Source organism: Bombina bombina, chromosome 7 (assembly GCF_027579735.1).
Source record: "Bombina bombina isolate aBomBom1 chromosome 7, aBomBom1.pri, whole genome shotgun sequence".
In the NCBI taxonomy this organism is placed as follows: domain Eukaryota; kingdom Metazoa; phylum Chordata; class Amphibia; order Anura; family Bombinatoridae; genus Bombina; species Bombina bombina.
Window position 1 is genome coordinate 176,000,100 of NC_069505.1, and position 18,324 is coordinate 176,018,423.

Here is an 18,324-nt window from a genome sequence, read left to right on the forward strand (position 1 = left end):
TGGGTTTTAATGTTGGGGGGGATTTGTATTTTTTTTTACAGGTAAGAGAGCTGATTACTTTGGGGCAATGCCCCGCAAAAGGCCCTTTTAAGGGCTATTTGTAATTTAGTGAAGGGTAGGGCTTTTTTTTATTTTGGGGGGGCTTTTTTATTTTGTTAGGGGGATTCGATTAGGTGTAATTAGTTTAACCCCTTAATGACTACAGCACTTTTCCATTTTCTGTCCGTTTGGGACCAAGGCTATTTTTACATTTTTGCGGTGTTTGTGTTTAGCTGTAATTTTCCTCTTACTCATTTACCGTACCCACACATATTATATACCGTTTTTCTCGCCATTAAATGGACTTTCTAAAGATACCATTATTTTCATCATATCTTATAATTTACTATAAAAAAATATAAAATATGAGGAAAAATTGAAAAAAAATACACTTTTTCTAACTTTGACCCCCAAAATCTGTTACACATCTACAACCACCAAAAAACACCCATGCTAAATAGTTTCTAAATTTTGTCCTGAGTTTAGAAATACCCAATGTTTACATGTTCTTTACTTTTTTTGCAAGTTATAGGGCAATAAATAAAATAGCACTTTGCTATTTCCAAACCATTTTTTTTCAAAATTAGCGCTAGTTACATTAGAACACTAATATCTTTCAAGAATCTCTGAATATCTATTGACATATATATATTTTTTTTTAGTAGACATCCCAAAGTATTGATCTAGGCCCATTTTTGTATATTTCATGCCACCATTTCACCGCCAAATGCGATCAAATAAAAAAAATTGTTCACTTTTTCACAAAATTTTTCACAAACTTTAGGTTTCTCACTGAAATTATTTACAAACAGCTTGTGCAATTATGGCACAAATGGTTGTAAATTGTTCTCTGGGATCCCCTTTGTTCAGAAATAGCAGACTTATATGGCTTTGGTGTTGCTTTTTGGTAATTAGAATGCCACTAAATGCCACTGCGCACCACACGTGTATTATGCCCAGCAGTGAAGGGGTTAATTAGGGAGCATGTAGGGAGCTTTTTGGGGTAATTTTAGCTTTAGTGTAGTGTAGTAGACAACCCCAAGTATTGATCTAGGCCCATTTTGGTATATTTCATGCCACCATTTCACCGCCAAATGCGATCAAATTAAAAAAAACGTAACATTTTTCACAATTTTAGGTTTCTCACTGAAATCATTTACAAACAGCTTGTGCAGTTATGGCACAAATGGTTGTAAATGCTTCTCTGGGATCCCCTTTGTTCAGAAATAGCAGACATATATGGCTTTGGCGTTGCTTTTTGGTATTTAGAAGGCCGCTAAATGCCGCTGCGCATCACACGTGTATTATAGCTAGCAGTGAAGGGGTTAATTAGGTAGCTTGTAGGGAGCTTGCAGGGTTAATATCACATTTAGAGTAGAGCTCAGCCTCCCACCTGAAACATCAGACCCCCTGATCCCTCCCAAACAGCTCTCTTCCCTCCCCCACCCCACAATTGTCCCCGCCATCTTAAGTACTGGCAGAAAGTCTGCCAGTACTAAAATAAAAGCTATGTTTGGTTTTTTTGTGTGTTTTTAAAAAAGCATATTTACATATGCTGCTGTGTACTATCCCCCCTTAGCCCCTAACCTCACTGATCCCCCCCAAACAGCTCTATAACCCTCCCACTCTAACTTAATCTGCGCCATCTTGGGTACTGGCAGCTGTCTGCCAGTACCCAGTTTAGAAGAAAACATGCTTTTTTTTAATTTTTACTAATTTTTTCAGTAGTGTAGCTTCCCCCCACACCAAACCAACCCCCCACCCCTCCACGATCTCTTTTTGTGAGATTTGGGCATTTCTTATTAAAGATTTGGGCATTTCTTATTAAAGATATTTGCCGTAGTGTAGCGGTTCCCACCCGCTCCCGCCCGTGCACGCGCCCGCCCGCCACCCTCCGTGCACGCGCGCGCCCGCGCGCGCCCCCTAACGTTCCCGCCCCCGATCCAACAGATTAGGGGTTAATAAATGTAGGTAGGTGTCGGCGATGTTAGGGCCGGCAGATTAGGGGTTAATAATATTTAACTAATGTTTGCGAGGCGGAAGTGCGGCGGTTTAGGGGTTAATATATTTATTATAGTGGTGGCAATGTCCGGTTCGGCAGATTAGGGGTTAAAAATTTAATTTTAGTGTTTGCGATGCGGGAGGGCCTCGGTTTAGGGGTTAATAGGTAGTTTATGGGTTTTAGTGTACTTTTTAGCACTTTAGTTAAGAGTTTTATGCTACGGCGTTGTAGTGTAAAACTCTTAACTACTGACTTTAAAATGCGGTACCAGTGTTGACAGGAGAGGGTGTACCGCTCACTTTTTGGCAGACTCGTAATACCGGCGCTATGCAAGTCCCATTGAAAAAAGAGGATACGCAATTGACGTAAGTGTATTTGCGGTATTTCCAAGTCTGGCCAAAAAAGTGAGCGGTACACCTGTACCTTCAAGACTCGTAATACCAGCAGGCGTTAAAAAGCAGCGTTGGGACAGATTGTTTTTTAAATATTTACATTTATTGGTTTTAAAAGCACCATTTTCCGGTTTGATGTAATATACGTACATCTGAAATCAAGAAGATGACTATGGGTTTCTGAAAGGACTTCTAAAACTGGATTTTAAGCCATGAAACCGCTCAGAGGTGGACTGGGCCAGGGTATCAATTGCCCCACCCCAGGCCACTCTTGGTGATACAATCAGGGACAGTGCAGAAGTTAGCCGCTTAAGGTGAAGGTAAATTTTTATGATTAGCAAAACATGGATGTAATATATAACAATAGTATATTGAGATCGCTATGTTTTTTATTTTTTTTATTATACTGATTCTATTTTTTTTTAATATATATTTTCCTTACCGTCATTAGCCTTACTCCGCCCATCCTCCACTTCCTACATTTTGCTTCCATTTACGTATAGAGCGGTCCCACCCGCTCTATACGTAGGAGTAATGCGCATTCACGAGCATGGAACGCATATGTTGCGAAGAGAATATGTTGCGATTTTACGCGATTTTCCCTGTTGGTTACATTTGTAACATTGGCAATCAATATACCGAGCCATACATGTTAGTCTTCAGCTATGCGCATGCGCGAATCGGGAACACGCGCCCGACATCAATATGGGTAGAAGAGCTTTTGGTGCATGCACAGTTGATCAGATAAGGCGATGACGTAGCTTCACGGCCGCCGATCGGCCAGAAACTCAATTGGACGAAAAATACACATGACCTGTAAGTGAATTAGCGGTAGAAAAACAGGCAGATTATAAAATCGGAAAAAATTTTACTTTATTTTCGTAGAAAAAGGTATTTAGATGTAACTTTAAAAAAAATGATGAATTAAACTACTATTATTTTTTTTTATTTTTTTTTTTATTTTTTTTTGAGTTTTAACAATTTTTATTGATTGTTACAGAATTACAGATACATAGAGAAGAAAAAGAAAACTTGTGGACCTGCATCCTTACAGTCACACTAATTATATTATAAACTACTATTATTTTTAACTAAACAATGTAACTGTGTATAGCAGATCACGTAAGTTTACCTTCACTTTAAATATATGTCTGTCTACAGCATTTGTATATATTGGTGTATAGGGTTTGTAGCTGCAGATATATTCACACCGTGCTGTCTGTGTCCCTAAACCGCCCGTCTTGTTGACAGAGCTTTGCCTGTGCAGCCCAGTGATTTACTTATGCACTAGAGATGAGCAGCCAATACATTTTCGTTTCAGGCAAAAGTTTGCTTCCCTGAATATTCAGTAGGTGCACTATTCGGTTTACGTTTTGTTTTTTTTAAAAAAAAAATACTGAATTTTAGTTAAAACAAAAGTAAATGGTTGAAAGCTACAGGTGAAAAGTTCTCCTGTAGCTACAATACTTAACGCACTCTGGAGAGAGCGCGCTAACCTGATCCTTTCTTGCCAGAGCCAAGCTGCGCTAACACTCTCGGTTCCCAGGACCTGCACTAACTTAAGGTAGTCACAACATGTTTTGTCACATCCATGTTCATGTTAAAAGCTTATTACATATAAAAGAATCAGCCTTAATTATAGGGAAAACCATTTTTAAAGTGAAAACTCTGAAAAAAGAAAACCTACCTGTGTCAGAAGCAGGAACTGCTTTAGTCAATATGCTGTCTGTGATAATACCTGAGACGCAGAGCGCAAATACCATAGGAAACGCAATAACGCAGAAATGAAAGACGTTTGTCATCAACATCTAAAAAAAAAGAGAAAGAGAAGAATGTTGTTAACTGTTTGTATCACAGCATGAACACAAGATCAGTGGCATATATTAAAGGGTAGTGGGTTTTCCCTTAAAGGGACATACGAACCAAAGTGTTTATTTCATGATAGGGCAGCAATTTTAAACAACTTTCCAATTTACTTTCATTATCAAATGTGCTTCATTTTCTTGGTACCCTTTGCTGAAAAGGAGTGTGCACGTGTCTGCAGGAGATCGGGGGGTCGATCCGATAAAAATCGTCGCCCGCAAAAGCCAGCGACGCCAATATTTACGCTGGTTTGGTATCACATATACGGCGTAACCTAGAAGTTACGCGCGTATATTTCTGCCGTCGCCCGTAGTTTTTTGGGCTATAGGCAGGTATACCAAACCAGTGCAGTTTGGTATCCAATATGCAGCGTAAGGACTTACGTGGCGAAAATGGAGAAAACTTACTCCATTTTCACCTCGCCACAAAAAGCAGCCGTAAGAAGCCTTACGCTGACTATTGGAGCCCCGTAACTCCCTAAACTGGCTGCTAAAATAAACCTAACGCATGCGCAATGTCTATCTCCCTGTCAACCGCGATCTTCTAAAATAAACCTAACATCTAACGCATGCGCAATGTCTATCTACCTGTCAACCGCGATCCCCCCCCCCAAAATCCCTAATAAAGTTATTAACCCCTAAACCGCCGCTCCCGGACCCCGCCGCCATCTACATAAACTAACCCCCTACTGTGAGCCCCTAAAACCGCCGCCATCTACCTTATCTATCCCCTAATTAGAACCCCTTACACCGCTGTCATCTACCTTATCTATCCCCTAATCTGACCCCTTACACCGCCGCCACCTATATAAAAATTATTAACCCCTAATCTAATCCCCCTATACCGCCGCCAGCTATATTAATATTATTAACCCCTAATGTAAGCCCCTTACACCGCCGCCATCTCTATTAAAATGATTAACCCCTAATTTAATCTACCTACCCCGCCGCCAGCTATATTATCTATATGAACCCTAAGTATATTATAGTTAATATAGGTATTACATTATATATATTAACTATATAACCCTAATTATATTAGGGTTAATATAGTTAATATAGTTACTATAGTATTTATATTAACTATATTAACTCTATCTAACCCTAACACCCCTAACTAAATTTATATTAAATTAATCTAATTCATATTATAAACTAAAATATTCCTATTTAAATCTAAATACTTACCTATACAATAAACCCTAAGATAGCTACAATATAATTAATAATTACATTGTAGCTATGTTAGGGTTAATATTTATTTTACAGGTAAATTGTTAATTATTTTAACTAGGTATAATAGCTATTAAATAGTTATTAACTATTTAATATCTACCTAGTTAAAATAATTACCCAATTACCTGTAAAATAAATCCTAACCTAAGTTACAAATACACCTACACTATCAATAAATTAAATAAACTACAAACATCTATCTAAAAATACAATTAAATTAACTAAACTAAATTACAAAAAAAAAACAAACACTAAATTACAAAAAATAAAAAAAAGATTACAAGATTTTTAAGCTAATTACACCTATTCTAAGCCCCCTAATAAAATAATAAACCCCCAAAATAACAAAAATTCCCTGCCCTATTCTAAATTTAAAAAAGTTCAAAGCTCTTTACCTTACCAGCCCTTAAAAGGGCCTTTTGTGGGGCATGCCCCAAAGAATTCAGCTCTTTTGCATACAAATACAATACCCCCCCCATTACAACCCACCACCCACATACCCCTATTCTAAAACCACCCAAACCCCCCTTAAAAAAGCCTAACACTACCCCCCTGAAGATCTCCCTACCTTGTCTTCACCACACCGGGCCGAACTCCTGATCCGATCCGGGCGATGTCTTCCTCCAAGCGGCAAAGAAGAATTCTTCCTCCGGCGATGTCTTCCTCCAAGCAGCAAAGAAGAATTCTTCCTCCGGCGATGTCTTCCTCCAAGCAGCAAAGAAGAATTCTTCCTCCGGCGACGTCTTCCTCCAAGCGGCAGCAAAGTCTTCATTCTTCCGGCGGCATCTTCAATCTTCTGTCTTCGCTCCGCCGCCGCGGAGCATCCATCCCGGCCGACGACTGAACGACGAATGAGGTACCTTTAAATGACGTCATCCAAGATGGCGTCCGCCGAATTCCGATTGGCTGTTCGGAACAGCCAATAGAATGCGAGCTCAATCTGATTGGCTGATTGGATCAGCCAATCGGATTGAACTTGAATCTGATTGGCTGATTCAATCAGCCAATCAGATTTTTCAAACTTAATTCCGATTGGCTGATAGAATCCTATCAGCCAATCGGAATTCGGCGGACGCCATCTTGGATGACGTCATTTAAAGGTACCTCATTCGTCGTTCAGTCGTCGGCCGGGATGGATGCTCCGCGGCGGCGGAGCGAAGACAGAAGATTGAAGATGCCGCCGGAAGAATGAAGACTTTGCTGCCGCTTGGAGGAAGACGTCGCCGGAGGAAGAATTCTTCTTTGCCGCTTGGAGGAAGACATCGCCCGAGGAAGAATTCTTCTTTGTCGCTTGGAGGAAGACATCGCCGGAGGAAGAATTCTTCTTTGCCGCTTGGAGGAAGACATCGCCCCGGATCGGATCAGGAGTTCGGCCCGGTGTGGTGAAGACAAGGTAGGGAGATCTTCAGGGGGGTAGTGCTAGGCTTTTTTCAGGGGGGTTTGGGTGGTTTTAGAATAGGGGTATGTGGGTGGTGGGTTGTAATGGGGGGGGGGTATTGTATTTGTATGCAAAAGAGCTGAATTCTTTGGGGCATGCCCCACAAAAGGCCCTTTTAAGGGCTGGTAAGGTAAAGAGCTTTGAACTTTTTTAAATTTAGAATAGGGCAGGGAATTTTTGTTATTTTGGGGGTTTATTATTTTATTAGGGGGCTTAGAATAGGTGTAATTAGCTTAAAAATCTTGTAATCTTTTTTTTATTTTTTGTAATTTAGTGTTTGTTTTTTTTTGTAATTTAGTTTAGTTAATTTAATTGTATTTTTAGATAGATGTTTGTAGTTTATTTAATTTATTGATAGTGTAGGTGTATTTGTAACTTAGGTTAGGATTTATTGTACAGGTAATTGGGTAATTATTTTAACTAGGTAGATATTAAATAGTTAATAACTATTTAATAGCTATTATACCTAGTTAAAATAATTAACAATTTACCTGTAAAATAAATATTAACCCTAACATAGCTACAATGTAATTCTTAATTATATTGTAGCTATCTTAGGGTTTATTTTATAGGTAAGAATTTAGATTTAAATAGGAATATTTTAGTTTATAAATGAATTAGATTAATTTAATATAAATTTAGTTAGGGGTGTTAGGGTTAGATAGAGTTAATATAGTTAATATAAATACTATAGTAACTATTTTAACTATTTTAACCCTAATATAATTAGGGTTAATATAGTTAATATATATAATGTAATACCTATATTAACTATAATATACTTAGGGTTAATATAGATAATATAGCTGGCGGCGGGGTAGGTAGATTAAATTAGGGGTTAATCATTTTAATAGAGATGGCGGCGGTGTTAGGGGCTTACATTAGGGGTTAATAATTTTAATTTAGATGGCGGCGGTGTTAGGGGCTCACTTTAGGGGGTTATAGATATAATATAGATGGCGGCGGGGTACGGGAGCGACGGTTTAGGGGTTAATAACTTTATTAGGTTGCGGCGGGGTACGGGAGCGGCGGTTTAGGGGTTAATAGCTTTTTTATTGTTAGGATAGTGAGGGGGGATAGCGGATAGAGGGTTAGACGTGTCGGGCTATGTTAGGGAGGCGTGTTAGATGTGTCGGGCTATGTTTAGGAGGCGTGTTAGACAGTGCGGGTGATTTAGACTTTAGTCAGGTTTTATAGGTGCCGGCAGTTTCTAACGTGGCGCAAGTCACTGGCGACTCCAAAAATCTGTACTTACGCAGATTTCTGGACATCGCTGGTTTGTGAGACTTGCGCCACTTTAGCAAGTGACGGCGCCGCATATTGGATGGCTCGAGTTGCGAGCTGAAACTGCGGGCGACGTGGGTTCCCTCGCTTGCGCCGCAAACTGCGATCTATATCGGATCGCGCCCTTGTTATACATTTGCAAGAGCAGTAGATGACTACTTTTTCCTGCTATGTGATGCAAACTACCTACATAGTTATCTCTTTAACAAAGAATATCATAAGAACTATTAAAATTTGATAATAGACATAAACTGGAAACCTTTCTAAAATTGTATGCTCTGTCTGAATCATGAAAGAAAAAACATTGGGGTATATAGTAGCGTATCATGTCCGCCACACATCGATAAATGCCGACAGCATAAGCTGTTGGCATTTATCATTGCACCAGCAGTTCTTGTGAACTGATGGTGCAATGCCGACCCCTGCAGATTCGTGGCCAATCGGTCGCTAACAGGGGGTGTCAATCAACCCGATCGTATTCGATCGGGTTGATTTCTGTCCGCAGCCTAAGAGTAGGCGGACATACGGAGCTTGATAAATATGCCCAATTGTGTTTTGTTTTTATTTAATGCATTTAAATGACTTGTTATACCAGGTGCTGAGCATGAAATACATTGAGAAAGGTTTCTTTAGGTTTTTTTATGTATATGAATGAAATAGTTGGCTTTGCTCATTAAAACCTATTTGAATGGGTTGAACTTGCAGGGAGAGCAGATCTTATCTTTTCTCTCTACACACAAAGGCATCTTATCTTATAGCTGTCTTTATATACAAAAAGGCAAATACTTAGAAAGAGAAATGTAAAAGTAACCTTTTAGTACCTATCTCCTTGACCCCCCCACCAGGAGTGTTTTTTTCTGCTGCTTCTTGTTTACGTATCTTTTCTATAGCCAATACTGCAGTACTGGAGCTATTTAAAACAATTTTATACACTCCAGTAGGAATAAATCACTGGGAAAATTGTAAAAGGAAGAATATGTTGCAGTACACTGCCCCTTTAATCAAGAATAGGCCGCTCTGCCACTTTAGTGCGGTGATAGCCAACTTCCTAACATATGGAGGCTGCAGGTCAATATTTTAGAAGCCTTAAAGGACCACTCAATGCAGTAGGATTACATAATTAACAAGTGCATCATAAAAAGACAATACAGTAACACCTACTCCGAATTTCAAATAAACAGTAGATTTTTTGCTGACAAATTTATTTTTTTCTCCCATTTTCCGGCCCCCTGTATCATGTGACAGACATCAGCCAATCACAGACTAGTATACGTATACCCTGTGAGCTTGTGCACATGCTCAGTAGGATCTTGTTCCCCAGAAAGTGTAAATATAACAAGATTGTGCAAAATTTGATAATTAAAGTAAATTGGAAAGTGTCTTAAAACTGCTGTTATATCTGAATCATAAAGTTTATCTTGGCTTGCGTCCCTTACATATAAATGTATGGCTATTAAACACACAAATAATGTCCAGTGGCACAGGGCAAGATTAAAGGGTTATGAAACCACCAAAAAATGATTTTATGATTCAGACAGAAAATACAATTTAAAAAATGTTTATCATTTAATTCTATGATGAAATTTGCTTCCTTCTCATGGTATTTATTGTTTAAGAGATACCTAGGTAGGTTTATGGATCACTATATGGCAGGAAATAATGTTTACTGTTGCTTTAAAGCAGGTAGACAGTAGGAATGTGCATTCGTTTTGTCACGAATATGCATTTGTGATGATAATCGGCTTTTCAATTTCTTTTTAAAGAATCGATAATCCAAATGAATGCACAAAGGAAATTGAAGAAAACTAAAAAAAAAGCTGACAAAATCATCAGTATTTATTAGTTTCCTTCAATTTTTTTAAGGGGTTAATACTTACCTTAACATGCTCTGCAGACTGTGCGCTAACCTGTATCTCTTTTTACCAAAGCCCTAATCGCGCTAACAGCAGGCTTAGCGCACTCGCCTCCCAGGACCTGCACTTAGCACGGCCGGGGCTCTGGCAAAAAGAGAAACAGGTTAGCGCACAGTCTACAGAGCACATTGAGGTAAGTATTGTAGCTATAGGTGAACGTTTCACCTGTAGCTGTAAAACCTTTACATTAGTTTTAATGAATTATATTATTCTAAATGTAATGTAATCATATTAAACTAAATGAATACTGAATAGTGCAGCCACTGAATATTTGGGGAAACGAATATCCCTGAATATTGGGAACGAAACAAAAATGTCTTAGCTGCACATCTCTACTGGACCAGCTCATAGCTGTGAGAATAAAAACATGCACTGAGTAGGTTGCTAAGCAAAGCTCTGCCTTTATGATAAAAAGAATGCAGTCAAGTAGGAATACATATTTTTGAAACTAAACTTTACCATAGTTTAAAGAAATGTTTGTGGTTCACTGTCAATAAAAAAGAACATCAAAGTATGTTTTTCTCTTGCATTTAAAAGAGCCATTTGAGAATGCATCACAGATTTTGTTTTTTGTTTTATAAAATGGGTGTTCCTGTGCTAAAAAACACACGGCTAGATTACGAGTTTTGCGGTAAGAGTGGTGCGTTGCTAACTTGCACTTTATTCTCACCGCTCACTTTCCTGCAGCGCTTGTATTACGGGTTTTTATAAACCCGGCGTTAAAAGGCAAGGAGTGAGCGTAGAGCAAAATTGTGCTCCATACTGCACTCCAATACCAGCGCTGCTTAAGTCAGCAGTGAGCTGGTTATACGTGCTTGTGCACGATTTCCCCATAGACATCAATGGGGAGAGCCGGCTGAGAAAAAGTCTAACACCTGCAATAAAGCAGCGTTTAGCTCAGTAACGCAGCCCCATTGATTCCTATGGGGAAATTTTTTTTATGTTTACACCAAACACCCTAACATGAACCCCCGAGTCTAAACACCCCTAATCTTACACTTATTAACCCCTAATCTGCCGCCCCCGACATCACCAACACCTACATTATATTTATGAACCCCAAATCTGCTGCTCCGGACATCGCCGACACCTACATTATACTTATTAACCCTTAATCTGCTGCCCCCAACATCGCTGACACCTACATTATATTTATTAACCCCTAATCTCCCTCCCCCAATGTCGCTGCAACCTACCTACATTTATTAACCCCTAATCTGCCACCCCCAACGTCACCGCCACTATTCTAAATTTATTAACCCCTAAACCTAAGTCTAACCCTAACCCTAACACCCCCTAACTTAAAATATAATTTAAATAAATCTAAATAAAATTACTATCATTACCTAAATAATTCCTATTTAAAACTAAATACTTACCTGTAAAATAAACCCTAAGATAGCTACAATATAACTAATAGTTACATTGTATCTAGCTTAGGGTTTATTTTTATTTTACAGGCAAGTTTGAATTTATTTTAACTAGGTTGAATAGTTAGTACATAGTTATTAACTATTTAATAACTACCTAGCTAAAATAAATACAAATTTACCTGTAAAATAAAACCTAACCTAAGTTACACTAACACCTAACACTACACTACAATTAAATAAATTACCTAAATTAAATACAATTAAATAAATTAAATACAATTAGCTAAATTACAAAAACAAACAAACACTAAATTACAGAAAATATAAAACAAATTACAAGATCTTTAAACTAATTACACCTAATCTTATAGCCCTATCAAAATAAAAAAAGCACCCCCTCCAAAAAAAAAACCCACTAGCCTAAATTAAACTACCAATAGCCCTTAAAAGGGCCTTTTGTGGGGCATTGCCCCAAAAAAATCAGCTCTTTTACCTGAAAAAAATATACAAACAACCCCCCAACAGTAAAACTCACCACCCACACAACCAACCCCCCAAATAAAACCCTAACTAAAAAAAACTAAGCTCCACATTGCCCTGAAAAGAGTATTTGGATGGGCATTGCCCTTAAAAGGGCAGTTAGCTCTATTGTGGCCCAAAGCCCTAACCTAAAAATAAAACCCACCCAATAAACCCTTAAAAATACCTAACACTAACCCCTGAAGATCCACTTACAGTTTTGAAGATCCGACATATATCCTCAACGAAGCCGGGAGAAGTCTTCATCCAAGCCGGGAGAAGTGGTCCTCCAGATGGGCAGAAGTCTTCACCTAGACGGCATCTTCTATCTTCATCCATCCGGTGCGGAGCGGGTCCATCTTCAAGACATCCAACGCGGAGCATCCTCTTCTTCCAACGACTACCCGACGAATGAAGGTTCCTTTAAGTGACGTCATCCAAGATGGCGTCCCTTAGATTCCGATTGGCTGATAGAATTCTATCAGCCAATCGGAATTAAGGTTGAAAAAATCCTATTGGCTGATGCAATCAGCCAATAGGATTGAACTTCAATCCTATTGGCTGATCCAATCAACCAATAGGATTGAGCTCGCATTGGCTATACAATCGGGCTGATTGACACCCCCTGCAGGGGCATTGCACAAGCAGTTCTGGTGAACTGCTTGTGTAATGATAAATGCTGACAGCCTATGCTGTGGGCATTCAACGATGTATGTCGGACATGATACGCTATGTCTGTCAGACATGATATGCTACAGCGTATCATGTCGGACAGACATTGGTAAATCTACCCCTAGGTATGTGCATTCAAGACATTAGAGCTGATCCGAGTGCTGAAGATTCAGCTCACAAGCATACAGCATTTTCGGAGACAGATTTCTTCTTGCGAAAGCGCAATACACTAAGGGGCCCATTTATGAAAGGGCTTGCAGACCTGATCCGATACTGCGGATTAGGTCCGCAAGACCTCGCTAAATGCGGAGAGCAATATGCTCTCCGCATTTAACATTGCACCAGCAGCTCACAAGAGCTGCTGGTGCAACGCCGCCCCCTGCTGACTCGCGGCCAATTGGCCGCCAGCAGGGAGGTGTCAATCAACCCGATCGTATTCGATCGGGTTGATTTCCGGCAATTCCTGTCCGCCTGTTCAGAGCAGGCGGACAGGGTTATGAAGCAGCGGTCTTTAGACCGCTGCTTCATAAGTTGTGTTTCTGGCGAGTCTGAAGACTCGCCAGAAACACGGCCCTTCAAGCTCCGTACGGAGCTTGATAAATGGGCCTGTAAGATCTTTGCAAATCCAGATCTTTACAAGAATAAACCTAGCTCTGAAAATTGCTGAATGAGGCTTCTTCAGCATTTTGATCAGCCCTAATGTAACTAATGCACATCCCTAGTAGACACAGCTGTCATTTTGTAAGTAAAAACTAAATGTATGCGCACCTGATACATTCTTTTTTTTCTGGATGGTAAGAGTCCACAAACTTTAATGTGTGGGATTGAATTCCCACTAGGAGGAGGCAAAGAATCCAAACCACTAGAGCTTTTAAGCCCTTCCACTTTCCTGTACTACTCAGTTTAACGCACAATCGAGCAGAGGAACAGATCGATAAGAAACACAAAGCAGGGGATATAGAGGTGCAAATAAAAATTGCAGACAGAAATAAAAACAAATTGTGCAGGGCCTGAGAAAAGAATTTATCAGGTAAGCATAAGTTTTGTTCTCTTTCATATGATGGTGAGAGTCCACAAGCCTTAATGTGTGGCATTTAATACCCAAGCTGTGGATTCCACAATAAGGAAAGGGTGGGACAAAGGAAAAGGCAGTTCCTATTTGCCAGACACTGCAGCTCGAACAACTTACCTGACAAAAAAAAAACACTTCAGAGGAAGCACAGACATGAAAAGATGAAATATATAAAAAAAAAAAAAATACCCGGTTTCAGCTGTGCAAAACTATTTGAAGAAGCAGAATTTCTGAAGGCCCAAGAAGTAGAAACAGATCTAGGGGAAGAACTATGATACATTTAGGCGCGGTATTTCTGGCTCCAAAAATCTGAGTAGTATAGGGAGGTGGAAGGGCTTAAAAGTTTGGGGTTCTTCCCCGCCTCCTAGTGGCGGGAATTCAATCCCACACATTAAGGCTTGTTGACTCTCACCATCATATGAAAGAAACCGCATTTGTATTCAGTTTTGCGGTTCGTTATCTGCTGAAGCTAATTAGCAACAGATATGTAGCATTAGTAGGCTTGTGCAGTCTGCAGTGCACATTTTCAATGATCAGAATTGGGAAACCAACATTTTAGAGTTAAATTACAGGAAACTGGAACAAAATGAAAATGGTTTCACTACTCATAATGAAACATTTTATATTACAATTTATCAAGATGTTTGCTGTTCCTTTTAGTGGGTTATAGAAAGTTTAGATTTTTCTAATCCTGAGCATATCGACTCAGTTTTATAAAAAACAAAACGTAACGCTGAACATACTACTTAAGAACACTTTTTAATTTAGTTGTTTTATATAAATAAGCGTCAGTTTGAAAAGGTTACTGCTTTTGTTAGGTAGCAATGCTATTTAAATGTGGAAGGACACACAATGTCACACCAGCAAGATTCTTTCCATGAACGGTCTCATTTGCAACAAGAAAAGGATGTTTTTTTAGTGATTATTTTTAGGAGTGCCTCTTGAAGGCAGCTTTTTCTTGTAATTGTTACTTTGGTATGACGGCAAATATTTAAACATAAAAATGCTTTGTGCTGAAGTGCACGCTTTTATTTTGTGGATTGAAGCTTCTAAAGTGCTCTGGTTTAAGAAGTAGCTGTTTGTGTTTGTATTGGATGAGTTACAGTGATATATATCTTATGCTCTTTTGAAACATATTTATCTGGTAATGTGATAAACAAATGAACGCTTCATGGGCGCTATTCCAAAATTTTAGGAAAGTTTTTTTTAAACTCATTTTGGAAGTAGCAGTGCCATTATTTTAAAAATAAGTCATTACATTCTATATGCACAACAGCTTTTTGATATGCTGAAAAATAAATTATTTTCTACTCTGAATAACCCCAAGAAAAAGTGACCTTATCTGACATTGATCCGTCCCTCAAAAGCAAAATCAAGTTCATCTACAGTTTTTTTTCTATCCAGTTAACACATTTTGGGCTCCTATTTATGAAAGTCTGGCGGACCTGATCCGACAGTGCGGATCAGGTCCGCCAAACCTCACTGAATACGGCGAGCAATACGCTTGTCGTATTCAGCATTGCACCAGCAGCTCACAAGAGCTGCTGGTGCAATGCCGCCCCCTGCAGACTCGCGGCCAATCGGCCACCAGCAGGGAGGTGTCAATCAACCCGATCGTACTCAATCGGGTTGATCTCCGGCGATGTCTGTCCGCCTGCTCAGAGCAGGCGGACAGGTTATGGAGCAGCAGTCTTTGTGACCGCTGCTTCATAACTGCTGTTTCTGGCGAGCCTGCAGGCTCACCAGAAACACGGGGCATCATGCTCCGTACGGAGCTTGAGAAATATGCCCCTGTGTCTAGTTTACGAGTGGCGTGTTAACAGTTACGTGCAAGCAAAAATGGGTTTATCGCAGGTGCTTGCAGTTTTACGCTGTATTACAAGTTGAAAGTACATGTGATTGATTGATAAATCGACCCTAAAGTCTCCACAGACACAATACACACCACTGCCAGCTCTCTGAGCTTAAATACTGGTGTACAGACCCAGACGGAATATGCAATTGGCTCCCAGTAGTTATGATGAACCAATCATTTTGTGGAAATAATTGATATATTAATCACAAAAAATAATGTTTTCTTACCATTCCAAGTCCAACAACAGCAGAGACCACCATGCTCAACAGAAGAAGTGTATTCTCTGCATATAGACTACTTAGCTTCCCAACAAACACACCCTGAACAACCTGGGAAACAAAAGGACACATATTTAATAAGATACAAATTTAAATTAGTAATTTAGCTATAGATGTGTTAAATATTAAAGTGCTTGGGACAATATGTGCTCATTTTTGTAAAGAAAATAAATAAAACAGCAAAAATAATAATAAAATAAACAAAAACATTTGAGTTTTATTGCTAGACCCCAAAGACTAATTCATTAAGGTTCATTATATAATACATTTTATATTGTCCTTTTATAATTTGTAACATTTTAATGGCATACAGTCATGTTCACAACTAAAACAATATGATGACAATGCCCATTTATAATTGTAATTTAATGGTTATTGAGTATTTTTTTATTGATTATAACAGAAAATAACAGCAACACGAACGTAATGATACCAAAAGGATATTAAAACGTCTCTATCCTAGAAAAGTCTCTTGGAGTTGCAGTTCACATTGAAGTAAAATGTCCAAAGGTTTCAATTGGATCACAGGTGCAATGTTAAAAAGATACAATTTACATCTCAGGATTTTATAACAAAATGATCCTGACTTCAAAGATCAACTAAATCAACTATTATAATTTCAAGATAGCCACAGTAAGGAGGATTAATGTCGGAGTGTTCTATTTGGGAGACCAGTAGTTTAGGTGAAAGGGAGACAATAATTTTCGTTTACCCTAAAATGTACATAACCATATAAAATAATATGAACATGTGTGAGAAGGCAGCGAAAAGAAAATAGCGAAGAGGGGAAGGAAGCCTACAGGTGGCTGATCCATTCCTCCACCACCAAACTGCATCCAACATAAATCCCATATGAAACAATGGAGTTGTTAAATAACTTAAAGGGACACTGAACCCAATTTTTTTTCTTTCATGATTCAGATAGAGCATGTAATTTTAAGTAACTTTCTAATTTACTCCTATTATCAATTTTCCTTCATTCTCTTGGTATCATTATTTGAGAAAGCAGGAATGTAAGCTTACGAGCCAGACCATTTTTGGTTCAGACCCTGGATAGCGCTTGCTGATTGGTGGGTACATTTAGTCACCAATCAGCAAGCTGTACCCATTTGCTGAACTAAAGATGGGCTGGCTCGTAAGCTTACATTCCTGTTTTTTCAAATAAAGATACAAAGAAAACAAAGAAAAATTGATAACAGGAGTAAATTAGAAAGTTGCTGAAAGTGAATGTGAATGTGAATTTTGATGAACCAGTGCCCAGTTTTTAATAATCCTATTAAAAACAGGGGCACTTACATTCATCAATCGTTACATTTCACTGGTTTTGTTAAAATACTTACCTTTTCTTCGTGAAAGACGCTCCAGCATTTCCCCCGCCCGTCGCAAGCCTCTTCCTACATCAGAAATGACGATCCCGGCCTTTCTTCAATCACTGAGTTGCTTTAGGTAATGATTACCCAGGGGAAAGCCGTGATTGGAGGATGCCGGAATCATCATTGCTGACGTATGAAGAGGCTTGCAACGGGCAGGGGAAGCGCTGGAGCGGCTTTCAAGAATAAAAGGTAAGTATTTGAACAAAACCAGTGAAATGTAAAGTTTGATGAATGAAAGTGCCCCTGTTTTTAATAGGATTTTTAAAAACCGAGCACTCAATCCGCAAACTTTACATTCACTTTAAAATTACATGCTGTATCTGAATCATAACAGAAAAAACTAGGTTCAATATCCCTTTAATGTTTACAAAGATATCACTCTCTATAGATTCCACATCATCTTAAAACAGGAGGACCTGAGACCATTTGGATCAACTCAAATGACACCAATAACTAGCCAGTACCATTTTAACCACCATAAACAAATATGCATGTATTAATGTGATTGTGAGGTAATTTATCAGACAGCAGATGAAATAAATCAGCTTTTCACATTTTAAAGCAACATGGGTCCAAAGTGAAAACAGAAACGTTTTGGGCTAATCAATTCCCTTAATCAAGCATGAATAAGGGCATGGATTAGCCCAAGATGTTGCAGTTTTCACTTTGGACCCATGTTGCTGAATAAAGGTCTGCTTTAAAATTTTAAAAGCTAGAGGACATTGTTTGTTTGCTGAGTCAGGGTTTGGTAAACCACCTCCGTTTGCGTCAAGAATAGTGCTGTGTTCACACCTGTATTTGTGATGAAATAACCAGCCTGATGACGATTATGTAGCACAATACCCATCTATGAGCAATGTGAGAATGCACAGAGACATTAGATCTTTGGGCATTCCCACCAAATATGTGAGGGAGAGCACATTCTCTCAGACACAGCGAGAATTGCTATGTGAAATTTTAAAAAGTCTTAATGGTGTAAGATGGCAATCTTGAAATACAATTCAAACAATATAGTA

General features: G+C 38.8%; 1 protein-coding gene across 1 annotated transcript in view; it reads right to left on the minus strand.

The window, feature by feature from the left end:
- SLC22A18 (solute carrier family 22 member 18) overlaps positions 1-18,324 on the minus strand; it is a 209,266-nt gene that overhangs the window by 13,402 nt on the left and 177,540 nt on the right. Inside the window, exons 8-9 of the mRNA XM_053720433.1 lie at positions 15,885-15,986; positions 4,121-4,241 (exon numbers count right to left, since the gene is read on the minus strand). Of these exons, the coding sequence (XP_053576408.1) occupies positions 4,121-4,241; positions 15,885-15,986 (223 nt within the window). The remainder of the gene's footprint in view (positions 1-4,120; positions 4,242-15,884; positions 15,987-18,324) is intronic.